This window comes from Sinocyclocheilus anshuiensis, unplaced genomic scaffold (genome assembly GCF_001515605.1).
Source record: "Sinocyclocheilus anshuiensis isolate Anshui unplaced genomic scaffold, SAMN03320099.WGS_v1.1 scaffold3194, whole genome shotgun sequence".
NCBI classification, from domain to species: Eukaryota; Metazoa; Chordata; class Actinopteri; order Cypriniformes; family Cyprinidae; genus Sinocyclocheilus; species Sinocyclocheilus anshuiensis.
The window spans coordinates 2741-15573 of NW_015539972.1; the positions used below are offsets into that span (position 1 = coordinate 2741).

Below are 12833 nucleotides of genomic sequence, written 5' to 3' on the forward strand. Positions count from 1 at the left end.
GCGTGTGTGTGTGTGTGTGTGTGTGTGTGTGTGTGTGTGTGTCTGTTGGAGAGCGCTCGGTTCGAAGGCCCGAGCACAGATTCGCAACGCAGTGACGGGGTTTTCCACAAGTCATTCAAATCATCAACTAATGATATCTTACTTTTCATACCAATGCACTAAAGATGCACATGAATGCACGCGTATTTAAATATTTGTAATTACTAAAGAATGAAAGAGAGAGAGAGAGAGAGAGAAACTTCTTTTAAAAAATGGTTCTTTTAGACCTTTGCTGTCTGCTGGAGAGGAGCGTATAGGATGTTGAATTAAACCAGTTGTAAAGTTTCCACGAATCACTTGTAGTGTTGGTACATCAGAGGGTCTGTAGGCCAAACAGATATCCATTACTGCAGTTCTTCATTTACATGTTAACATGATTCAACAATAAACAAACTTTACACCCCAGTGAATAATTTTTTTCCCACTTGCATTCATTATGTCATAATTTGCTTTCAAATGTTCACACCTGTAGTTAGTTGTAAATAAGAACTCTATTTTTAAAATGATTACATCCACAGAGATGCATCCGCCGGACAGTGGCGTGGACAGCCCTGGGTTCAGTGATGTAAGTACAAAGAAAAATGCTGCATAAAATAAAAGGCTAATAAAATCCTTTATATTTATTTTTTTAAATTGCCTTTATTTCTAGACAGCGACCACTGAACTAATAAGCCGTACAGTAAGTTGAGCTTTGTGCATATGCCTTTACACTGCGACTATAATATGATGTGCAGTTTGACAATCTGTTGAGTTGTGTTGTTCTGCAGGACAGTGAGCACACCTCCTCCGCTGACGAGTGGGTCCAGCAGGGCCCCAATCTTCCTCCTCTTTTCCCTCCTCATCCACCTCCACCTCCACCTCCTCCTCCACCTCTTCCCATTTTACCTCTTCAGGAGGATCTAGAAGATGTAATGGGAGTATTAGATGTAGCATCTTAAACTCAAGTGTAGCTGCCACTGTTTTGGTAATGTTCTTTTTCCTCCCTCTCTGCAGTATTTTGCCGATGATGAAGAAGATTTTTAATAAATATATATATTTTTAAACTTAAAGATCATTATGGTGTCCTTCTCTCATTATTATTGATCATATAAAATTATCACTGGTCTACACACAGATTTCTCTGTAAAGAAAACCAGAGACAATTTAAACTGATTTCTTCTTATTTTTTATTTATTATTATTGTTGTTATTATTATTATTTTTTTTGTAAATGTGAACAATGTGCCATGAGGAAGTTCTTGGGGGTCCCTATACATGATTAAATATTAATGTTATTATTGGTGATATACTTGCTGGATAGATTAATTACAGTTGTGCAAAAAGACTCACAGATATTCACAGAAGGTGCTGGAACCCTACAGGTCATACTTAGAAGGGAGAGGTTATTATGTGAGTATAGGAGAGCACAAGTCTAAGTGGACATCCATGACATGCGGAGTCCCACAAGGCTCAATTCTTGCACCGCTCTTGTTTAGCCTGTATATGCTCCTATTAAGTCAAATAATGAGAAAGAACCAAATTGCCTATCACAGCTATGCTGATGCAATTAAGGTCAAATTAGTGGTCAAATATCGGCCTCTACCAAACGGTTGATATGTCACTGTATGATAAAAATACCGGAATTCATTCACATACTACGAAAATCGGAAAATATGAACTATAATACAAATTTATTTTAAAACATAATCAAAATAAAATAGTTTTGTATATCGAATCTTCTTTATTTAAATATGCCATGAAATATTTCAGGTTTTCATTTTAACACAAGAAATTATATGTTTTCTTGTTTTTTAACAATAAACAAAAATAAATAACACAAATAACTAAAAGTAACAAAACCAAAGACATTACATTCTATAAAAAATAGCAAAAGATAGTAATATAATGGAATTTTAGGCTTTTATGATTCAAGAAACACGCCGTCAATTGTGGTAGCGCAACAGGATTTTTTTTCGTTCTTTTTTTAGATAAATTAACATTTCTTTGTAAACCAGCAATGCTGTGCAGTGCAGGTATCCTCTGGCTCCTTCAAGGAAACTGTTTTTAGAGTGTGTTTTCCTTTTCTTACATGGAAGCATTGTAGAGGATGTGCTTGTCGAGGGAGCATCATCTTCATCCAGGGACTCAAAAGAACTGTCACCAGCTACCTCTTCTCGGATGGGGTGATAATCCGGATCCTCTATTGCAGTGGTTCTCAAACCTCTCCATGAAGTACCCCCAGCTCTGCACATTTTGTATGTCTCCCTCTATCTGACACACCCACTTCAGGTCTTGCAGTCTCCAATAATGAGCTGATGAGTTGAATCAGGTGTGATAGATGAGGGAGACACAAAATGTGCAGGGCTGGAGGTACTCCAGGACAGGTTTGAGAACCACTGCTCTATTGGGTCATCAACATCACCGAGATCAGCATCAGAGTCTTGGGGGTTTTCTGATACAGGGGCCTGAAGAGTGTGCATTCTTGTACAATAGAAACGGTTGACATCCATCTAGTAATTGTAAAACAACAACAACAACAAACAAATAAATAATCTCTTACAATTTTAGTAATGTTAGTACAGCGGCATTTGTCATTTGAGAAGTAATTGCCTCTGATGATTATGATTTCCACTGCCTGCAGCGTTTGTGTTGGTTTTTATTATTATAAATCCAATATAAATATTATTTTTTTTTTGCAATGCATACAATTATAACACCTTTTTGAGTTTTCTGTTAAACCTACTTTTTCAAAGTCCTTCTAGATCATTTGTCCAGTTAACTTAACCCAAATTATGTACCATCTAGATACCCTGAAGAAATGAAAGCTGTCATACTAATGTTGCCCACTAGAGAGAGCCACAGGATAACAAAAAATTGTGTGTTGCTAGAGATAGATAGATAGATAGATAGATAGATTGATGAGTAGATAGATAGATAGATAGATAGATAGATAGATAGATAGACAGACTGTGGGTTTCATTAGGTGGCCGATGTATCAAAATCTAAAGTGGACCACTTGAATAGTAATCTCTGAATTTTCACAGTAACACTGAAAAGGTTCAGACTAAAAGTTGCCATAGGAAGACTATCAATACAACATACTTGAAGAGTGACTTCTCACTGGACCAGCTATCCCAAATTCTAAGTCTAACCCCAACCTCTATGGCTCCCCCAGACCCTATCCACACCCTAACCCTGAAAGTGTCAATGCAGCAAGAAGGGAGGGCAGTCATACAATCAGTGGCCACTGACAGATTTGTCAAGATCCTGAGCTGAGCTGAGGAAATTACAACAACTACTGGAAGCAACAGTTTCTGATTCTAAGCACCATGTAAGTGGATTAACATTAACTGCTGAATTGTATTAAATGTTTAATTTGAGATTTAGTTATGTTTAAATGAAACTCTTTTGCATCGGGAGCTCTGGGTCATTCCTGCATAAACTGCATGATGAGGTAAATTGGAAAATGCCAATACATAATTACAAGCTTGTGCACCATTTAGCCTGCAGTTATTAACACTGTACAAATAGCCTATAGTGTTTTGTCAGAAATGTTTTATTATAAATTTACTGTTATTACTTATATCAAATATTGGGGAATATTTTATAGAAGTTGATTTTGTAGTTTCTGCATTTTTTTATTACAAATTCCATAATTTATTATTACTTATTATTTATTTTAAAAACCACATACCCCCTCCATCTTACTAATATTAGTCAGTTAAATTCTGGATTCTATGCAAGAACTACGTTAAATTTCATTAGGACAAATGAGAAAATAAAAGAGTAGCTTTAGTAACTTATTTTTCTTCAAATGTTCAGTTCTAATTAATTTTAATTGAAGTAAAATGTTAATTCGGTAAGAGCCTGATTAAAGATAAATATAAGTGTTTTATACAGCACAATTTAACTATTTACAAATGTTAGTTCACCCAAAAAAATAAAATTGTTATTGAACTCAACATGTGTTTCAAACATTACAGTAATTTGAGAAATTCAAGAATTTGTTTGTCCGGTAGAGATCAAGGGTAACCAAAATGGTTTAGTAATGAGGGTGAGGAAAGGATGACATAATTTAATAGTGTTAAATATTCTGCATTCTAGCTCAAAATTAACGCTTTACTGTCAAGTCTTGTTTCTGTGTGATAAAAATGCATTATTAAGTTTGTTGCATTTGCAGAGAGATTCATTAACATCTGTCATTATCTGTTTGTGTCCTGTTTTATTAAGTCATTTATTTACCCCACATAACACAGCAAAACATTCACAGGGCTTCACAACTTGTGGGCCGGATGGGCTGGATTTGTCCAGGGCCAAATGTTAACCTCAGTCCAGCCCTGGATGCAATGGAGATTTATTGCTCTGGTAGTGACATTTTGTCACTCATTGTGCTTGTTTATTAGCTCCTCCATGGGGAGCAGTATTGGCATCTGTCAGTGTATATTTTGTTAGCATCTCATAACTAAGAAATTATATTGGTAAATAAATAAATACCAGCAACGGTAACCATTTAACTGTGATATCTGAGACAACAGGAGAAGCAAAATGTAAATATCGTGTCCTTTAATTTTTTTCTTTGTACATTTTTGCAGGAGCCATCCAGGTGAAAACTTAGTGTACTGCCTTCTGTGCTGCAAACCTCAATATGACATCTCTGATCATCTAAAGAGGTCTTGTATGACAGACGATGGACCTGAGGAAATAGAGAAAGAAAAAATGAGGGCTGTAGAATCTCACAAGAAGTGGGTAATGGAAGGAAGAGTTTTGAACTTTACGGAGGTTATTGGACATTTGCAAAAGGACTCATCCTGTCATTTGCTGGCTGAGTACTTTAAAAAAAAGGGATTTTTCATAGTGGGTCAACCACAATCGGAGCAAGCTCGGTTACAGGAGCGGTAAGTTACACGACCATATGTGACCCTGGACCACAAAATCATTCTTAAGTCGCTGGGGTATATTTGTAGCAATAGGCAAAAATACATTGTATGGGTCAAAATTATTGATTTTTATTTTATGCCAAAAATTATTAGGACATTAAGTAAAGATCATGCTTCATGAAAATATTTTGTAAATTTCCTACTGTAAATATATCAAAACTTAATTTTTCATTAGTAATATGCATTGCTAAGAACTTCATTTTGACGACTTTAAAGCAGATTTTCTCAATATTTAGATTTTGTTTTAGAATATTTAGAATATTTTGCACCCTCAGATTCCAGATTTTCAAATAGTTGTATCTCGGCCAAACATTGTCCTATCCTAACAAACCACTCATCAATGGAAAGCTTATTTATTCAGCTTTCAGATACTGACCAGGTCTCAATTTCGAAAAATTGACCCTTATGACTGGTTTTGTGGTCCAGGGTCACATATGATTTCTTGCTGCTTTGTATTTCAGAACTGCTCATAAACATTGTTATTTAGGCCATCATCCTTCAGTTATCATAATATTGAATATATTGTAGTTGTGTGTTTTCATCACTATTTGTGCACTGACTTGCATTTTTTATCACAATATCATATTAGGTTACAGCAACTCACCCTTGTGAGGGAAGAGATGGCGGACATAGTCAGCAGACTCCACAAAAACAAAGTGGTGTCATCCAGCAGGAAAACATCCCTCCGTCACTACTGCGTGGCCACGATGATCCTGCGACACCAGCAAAGCGCCAAATCTGTGATTGATTTCACGGTAATGCTCAGTCCGCAGCGTACATCTGTATTTCTGTACATTATGAGATTTGAAGCTGCAGATAAATCTCAAACACACCCAGTAAGTGGTCATACTTAGACCTCCCGTTTCACACACAGTACATATAATTAATGACCTCTTCACCAGATCAAAAGGTTGCTTTGACTTACTTTATTACAGGTGGAGCAGTGGATTGCTAGGGAAGAAGTGAGTGATGGGTCCTGTATTCACCTCACTCCCAAAAGTGCTCTGGAACAACTCAGCTTCACGCTAAGCAGGGAAGAAGAAGAAGTAAGTCAATAGTTATACAGTGTTCAAATACCCAGCATCTCTGAAATGATTAGAAAGTAATCTTTAACCCCCCCCAACAGTATTTTAATGTGTACTTTACAATGATCCGCACTGACTACTTACACAAACAAGCCCAGGAAACGGACGACAAAGGCAAGTTTTTCCTTTCTGCGTCTGGCGCACCACTGGCCAATCCTATGGCAGATGTTAAACGGCTTTTCCAAACGTAAGTGTTTTGTCACTGACATACATAAACAGCTGACTGTTCATTTCACGTCTCTCATACATGTTGCTATTGCACACAGTTATAAACACCTGCAGAAACAGGTGCAGGAGCTCCATACTTGTGGTGAGAGCAGTACTGCTGCCTCTACCGAAGAACATGGAACACTTACCCAGGAGGGGTGAGCAGACCGTAACATTTATCTTTTTGTAAACCCAGCGAATCTATAAATGTTTGGGACATCATGCAAATAACTGAGCCTTTTCTTTTGTTTCCAGCACATCTATCCAGGCCATATGTGCATCAGTGTTTAAACTAAGATACTGGGATGCCTTTAGGGACAAATTCCCCGTTACAGTAAATGGGAATGCTCCCACCAAGCAACAGGCAACAGAGGCGGGGTTTGAAAACTATCGTAGTTATTACCACAAATGGAGGGATGTTCAGTACCAGCTGCGTCTCAGATATGTGCTGGGTAAGTTTTTGAATTAATTTCTCTAGTTTTTCTTGCACTGCATCATGGCATGTGATGGATATTTGGTCTTGTAGGCTGCTTTAGGTTACAATGCGCTTTCTCTTTGACAGATCAGTCAGTGGATAGGAAGGGTACCAAACCTCAGGAGTCTAAAATTCAGAGGATCATCGATGCACAGGTTGACTGGACCACCAATAAGCCAACAGTGGCTGACGTGCAACAAGCTTGGGCACCTCCAGTCTCTACAGGACACAGCATCGAAAATGACATGTCCATCATCAAGTCTATCGTAGATCAGAAGTGGAAAGGGCTGGCTATCAAGCAGTTTGAAATAAAAGGCAAAGGTACTTAATAGTAAAAGCGGGTTCTGAATGTAAACACAAATAAGGGTCTCTGCACAAAGGTAATGATATTTTCTTGTCTGAAAATACCATATCTCCAGTGTCTGCTCTTATCTCCACAGGAGTGATCACAACTATGCCTTTTTCCAAAAACGACATCATCTGCGACTACCATGGCACTGTCATCTCTAAAAGGGAGGGAGAGGAGAAGATGGCTGCTCTGGCTCCTGGGGAACACTCATACAATTTTTTTTTTAGGGGAAAGGGTGGGGAGCCCCTGTGCATTGATGCACAACAGTTCCCTTGTAGCTGTCACCAGGACAAAGACTGCTTCGGAAGAAGAATAAACCACTCAAGACAATTTTTTAATGTGCATGCCCAGAGGTTCACAATGGCTCTACCTAGTGGGCCTGCTGAAACCATTTTATTCCTTGCCACAAGAGACATTAAACTAAACGAAGAAATATTATATGATTACGGAGTGACAAGGAAATCATTTCAAGGAGAAGGAGCAGATCTGGACTGGCTCGATGACTGAACTGTCTGAACTGGTCCCTCCTAAGCTAGTTGTGAAAAGTTCAGACTTTTTTATTGCCATGGACAGTTGTTAAAATGTTTTGTTGTTTGCTGATTTGCTAATCACTTTGTTAATTTATTTATTCATTTATTTTTCTTTGTTTACTTATTATTGTTTTCTTTGCATGCAATATTTACGTATATGATGTTTACATTATGTTAATCTAAGTGTTTTATTTATTTTATTTTTTAAATTTTGTATTATTCTTATTCTTGTTGTTAATCGTTTTATTATTATTATTAGTAGTAGTATTATTGTCGTTAAAATGCATATACTTTGACTGAAGTCGTCAAACAGAGACCACAAACTTAACATATTATGCCAATTTTTGCTTTGCTAATCACTTTATTACTCTTTTATTTATTTATTTATTTTGTTTATTTATTTTTCTGATTTAGCATGTAAGATTTGCTCATAACATTTATAACATTAATTTAATTGTTTTTTTTTATTATTCTTGTTGTCATCCTTTTTATTATTATTATTATTATTATTAGTAGTAGTAGTAGTAGTAGTAGTAGTAGTAGTATTGTTGTTGTTCTGGATATTTTTTAAATAAACATTTGTTAAACAAGTGTGCTTTTCTCAGTAGTCTTTACTTTGCCAGTTTCATGAAACCTAGATTGTCCCTCTTCTTTTAGTCACCAGCTGCTTCTTGTTCAGGTTTTTTATCCCATTCCCAACGGCCCATGTCGCACAAACGTAAGCTGGCCCAGACCTTAGAGGACCTTGAACCTGAACTAGTTGTCAAACTGAGGCCCTACACAAGTCAGAAGTGTACTAAGCAGGAGAAACTGACAGGACTCCAAGCTGCGTACTTCGATCTTCAAATGGACCGGCTGAAAATCACTGGTATGTTTACATTTTCCTTTCCATTGTGCGTTGAGGCTTCATAGCTATATATCCTGTATATATATATTTATATAATTTTGGCTTGACATGAGAGCTAACTTGTTTGTTTGTTTGTTTGTTTGTTTGTTTTATTATTATTCAGATACCAAGGGCCTCTCAGACAAGGCAGATGTAATAAAAGACACCGGTGAGAGAGATGGTTTATGGAGTCCTGGGTGGAGCCCTCGGGGAACCAAGGAACTGCGAGCCTACCTGGGAGAGAGAATTAAAACAACTTTAAAGAGAAGAAGAAGAAGGGAGCTGGTTGTGCAGCAGGAGAAGGACAAATTAAATAAATCCTTCCAATGCTAGTTGTCTAACATTTTGACTATTTTATTGCCATGGACAGCTGTTAAAATCTAAAAATGTTCCTTTGTTTGTTAATTTGGTAATCACTTTATTGTTTCATTTATTCTTTTTTTATTTTAATTTCATTCATTTATTTATTATTGTTTTCTTTGCATGTAAGATTTACTTATATAATGCTTAAAACATTTAAATTTGAGTAATTTTTTTTATTATGTTGTATTATTCTTATTCTGTATTATCAACATTATTATTATTATTATTATTATTATTGTTGTTGTTGTGAAAATGCATATATTTTGACTCAACTTGCCATATAGGGAACCCAAACTTAAAATATTATGCCATTTTTTGCTTTGCTAAGTACTTCATAACTCTTATTTTATTTTTTTTATTTTTTTTATGTTTTAGCATGTAAGACTTGCTTATAACATGTATAACATGTTAATTTAAGTGGTTTTTTAATATATACAGTATATTATTCTTTTTCTCCTCCTTTATTATTATTATTAGTAGTAGTAGTAGTAGTGTTGTTGTTCTGGATATTTCTTAAATAAACATTTGTTAAACAAGTGTGCTTTTCTCAGTAGTCTTTACTTTGCCAGTTTCATGAAACCTAGATTGTCCCTCTTCTTTTAGTCACCAGCTGCTTCTTGTTCAGGTTTTAACAAACGTAAGCTGGCCCAGACCTTAGAGGGCGTGGAACCTGAACTATCTGACAAACAGAGGCCCTACACAAGACTGAGGGTCAGTAAGCAGGAGAAACTGACAGGACTCCAAGCTGCGTACTTCGATCTTCAAATGGACCGGCTGAAAATCACTGGTATGTTTACATTTTCCTTTCCATTGTGCGTTGAGGCTTCATAGCTATATATCCTGTATATATATATTTATATAATTTTGGCTTGACATGAGAGCTAACTTGTTTGTTTGTTTGTTTGTTTGTTTGTTTTATTATTATTCAGATACCAAGGGCCTCTCAGACAAGGCAGATGTAATAAAAGACACCGGTGAGAGAGATGGTTTATGGAGTCCTGGGTGGAGCCCTCGGGGAACCAAGGAACTGCGAGCCTACCTGGGAGAGAGAATTAAAACAACTTTAAAGAGAAGAAGAAGAAGGGAGCTGGTTGTGCAGCAGGAGAAGGACAAATTAAATAAATCCTTCCAATGCTAGTTGTCTAACATTTTGACTATTTTATTGCCATGGACAGCTGTTAAAATCTAAAAATGTTTCGTTGTTTGCTAATTTGGTAATCACTTTATTATTTATTCATTTTTTTATTTTATTTTTATTCGTTTATTTGTAATTGTTTTCTTTGCATGAAAGATTTACTTATATAATGTTTATAATGTTTAGATTTAAGTTTCTTTTTTATTATTTTGTGTTATTCTTATTCTTTATTATTATTATTATTATTATTATTATTAGAAAAATTACAACAGCTCCCCCCGACCTAGCACCCGTCTAGGAAGGTTTAGAGTAGGAAGACTGAGGCTGCGTGCACGGGCCCACGCTTGCCAGACTATACCACATCGTGTGAGATTATCTCCACTCTAGGAGCTGGGCCTGTCTAAGCATTGGGCCTAAAAAGTGAAAGTTAGGTTTATCATCGTTGGGTCTGTGACGGGTAGGTTTAGGCTGTGGTTTAGTTCAGCTTTAGATTTAGCAGTACTCGTGTTGAACCGGCTAGGTTTCAAATCGCTGAGGTTATGGCGGTTAGGTTTAGAGCGTGGTTTGGTCCAGCACTATAATTAGATCTGAGTAGATGTGAGAACACGAATTTCTTGACGGAACTTGCTCCAGATCGGCGAACCAGACCGCAACTCGAAAGTCGCAGTCCGATAATCCCGATCCAGCATCGTGCTCTGCCAAGCAGTTTTGTTTCAGCCAAATTGCCATGTTTCAAAGACGATATTTGTTACAGGAAGGCATTTTTTTGCCATTATTTTTTCTGCTCCCTCAAATCAGTTAGATTGAGGGAAATGTTCAAGATAACCTCTTCAGTAGTGTACCTCAGGATCATCGGGTGTTTCGGCCTTAGGGTTAGGGTTAGGTATATAGATAAAAACGAGTTTCACCCTCATTAATTCCACCCTCATTAGCATATGCGATCTGATTGGCCAAAGCTTACCTGGCCATATCTGGTGAAGCAGAGGTCCGATGTGCACATAACTGGTATCGTTGGATTCAGCAAGCTGTCGTCTTTCAGGTAGCGTGGATGTATGGAGGAAAGGGTGTTGCTTTCAAATCCAATGTGAACGTACAACAGTCTAAAGTGTGACAAAAAGGAAGTCAGTCATCGGTAAAGGCAAAAAATACATCCAAATTAAATAACCTGTGAAATCAATTGTCTTTTTAGCAAGAAGGTATTACAAGCCTGTATAAAAACAGTTTTCCAGCCAGTTTGTGTGTGTGAGTGTGCACAGGAGTGGGTGTGTGTGTGTTTTAATAGATTTTGATAGATTGTTTTGTTTAATTATATTTTAATTATTTGGTTAGTTATATTTTACATTTTGTATATAATGTAATGTTCCTTCACACACATTTGATATTTGTGTTCTTGATATTAACAGTTGTTAGCTATTTGAATCTTTAAACTTAAAATCATCCGCCATATGTCAAGTCACCTTTATTTATATAGCGCTTTTAACAATACAGATTGTCAAAGCAACTGAACAGCATTAATTAGGAAAATAGTGTGTCAATAATGCAGAAGGACAATAGTAAACACTAATTTTTCAGTTAAAGGCAGTTCATTATTGAATTCAGTGATGTCATCATCCAGCTCAGTTCAGTTTAAATAGTATCTGTGCAATCAAGTCAACGGTATCGCTGGATATGAAGTGTCCCCAACTAAGCAAGCCAGAGGCGACAGTAGCAAGGAACCAAAACTCCATCGGTGACATTACAGAGATGCAGAAGCAAGTTTCAGCAGAGAGAAATAGACAGGCTCAGAAAAATGGTTGGTTAGTGAGAAGTGGGCCTGTTCAGTTTTTTTTTATTTTTTTTTTTAGTTTTTTTTAATGTTGTTCGTGTCGATTTTAAGTTTTTTTTTTATTTTTTTTTTTACATAATATAGCATGTCGTTCACACACACTGTAACGTGCTATTGTGTAGTATAGTACATCACAACCATATACAGTTATACCCCAAAAAACATTGATTCTATTAATTTTTCAATGAATAAATTTCTCAACAGTTGTCATTCTTTCTTTCTTCAGAAAGATAATTCAGCTTTACTGTTGATGTACTTCAGTTTCTCAATTCCATCAATTGTAAATTCAGCATCTTGCTCTTTTCCTTGACCACTAGAGGGCAGCAGAGACGTTACAGTGTGACGCTCCTCTTGCACTGCTCTCTCCATCATCGCCTCCAGAATAGAGAGCCTGCATAAAGTCTCATGAAGTTACAGATAACTAAGTGCTGCCTTTTTTGCCACATAACGCGTACTTCCAGAGTGAATTGAAATGTGTTTGTGGGTTTCATTAGGCGGCCGCATGTCAAACATTACAGTGCCGTAGAGAGAAAAGAGATAAACATCTTTGGTTTCCGATATCTGCGTTGAATCAAATGGCTATTCCACAACACATTCACGCACTTGCATTTTTGAAACTCGGTGCCAGTCCATAGCATGTGAACGGCTAAAATAGTCAGGCGACGTGTAACAGTGACATTTCATCTTTAATCAAGCGCTTTTCTATCCTGTTACTCTGCGTGTAGTTGGGGCGTGCTTTTAGTGCAGACAGTCGAGCATGTTAAACTTTCCGTGCGTCTGTTGAGGTCGACCACAGTAGGCTATTACAATGTAATATGCTGCAGAACACTCACAAATGAGAACATTTCGATACAGAAACGATGGGACTGATTTATTATCCTTTTTCACCAGTGACGACATGCTTATAAAGGGGTTGTGTCGATATGTGATCGATAATCGCTGAACAAACGCACGCGCATGCGCTATTCTGTTGTTTTCCTACCGCTAATCAAAAACACGTTAACCTAAATCTAAGCACTCGCTA

General features: G+C 36.8%; 2 protein-coding genes across 2 annotated transcripts; both read left to right on the forward strand.

The window, feature by feature from the left end:
- The first annotated feature begins 372 nt into the window (after positions 1–372).
- On the forward strand, positions 373–1453 carry LOC107687101 (junction-mediating and -regulatory protein-like). Its single transcript, XM_016484281.1, has 3 exons — positions 373–604; positions 689–718; positions 807–1453. The coding sequence occupies exons 1-3, from the start codon at positions 542–544 to the stop codon at positions 975–977; spliced, it is 264 nt and encodes an 87-aa protein (XP_016339767.1). The 5' UTR covers positions 373–541; the 3' UTR covers positions 978–1453.
- Positions 1454–5574: 4121 nt separating this feature from the next.
- LOC107687102 (uncharacterized) lies at positions 5575–7635 on the forward strand. Its single transcript, XM_016484282.1, has 7 exons — positions 5575–5709; positions 5890–6000; positions 6081–6226; positions 6306–6404; positions 6502–6698; positions 6809–7042; positions 7162–7635. The coding sequence occupies exons 1-7, from the start codon at positions 5575–5577 to the stop codon at positions 7575–7577; spliced, it is 1338 nt and encodes a 445-aa protein (XP_016339768.1). The 3' UTR covers positions 7578–7635.
- The last annotated feature ends 5198 nt before the right edge of the window (positions 7636–12833 follow it).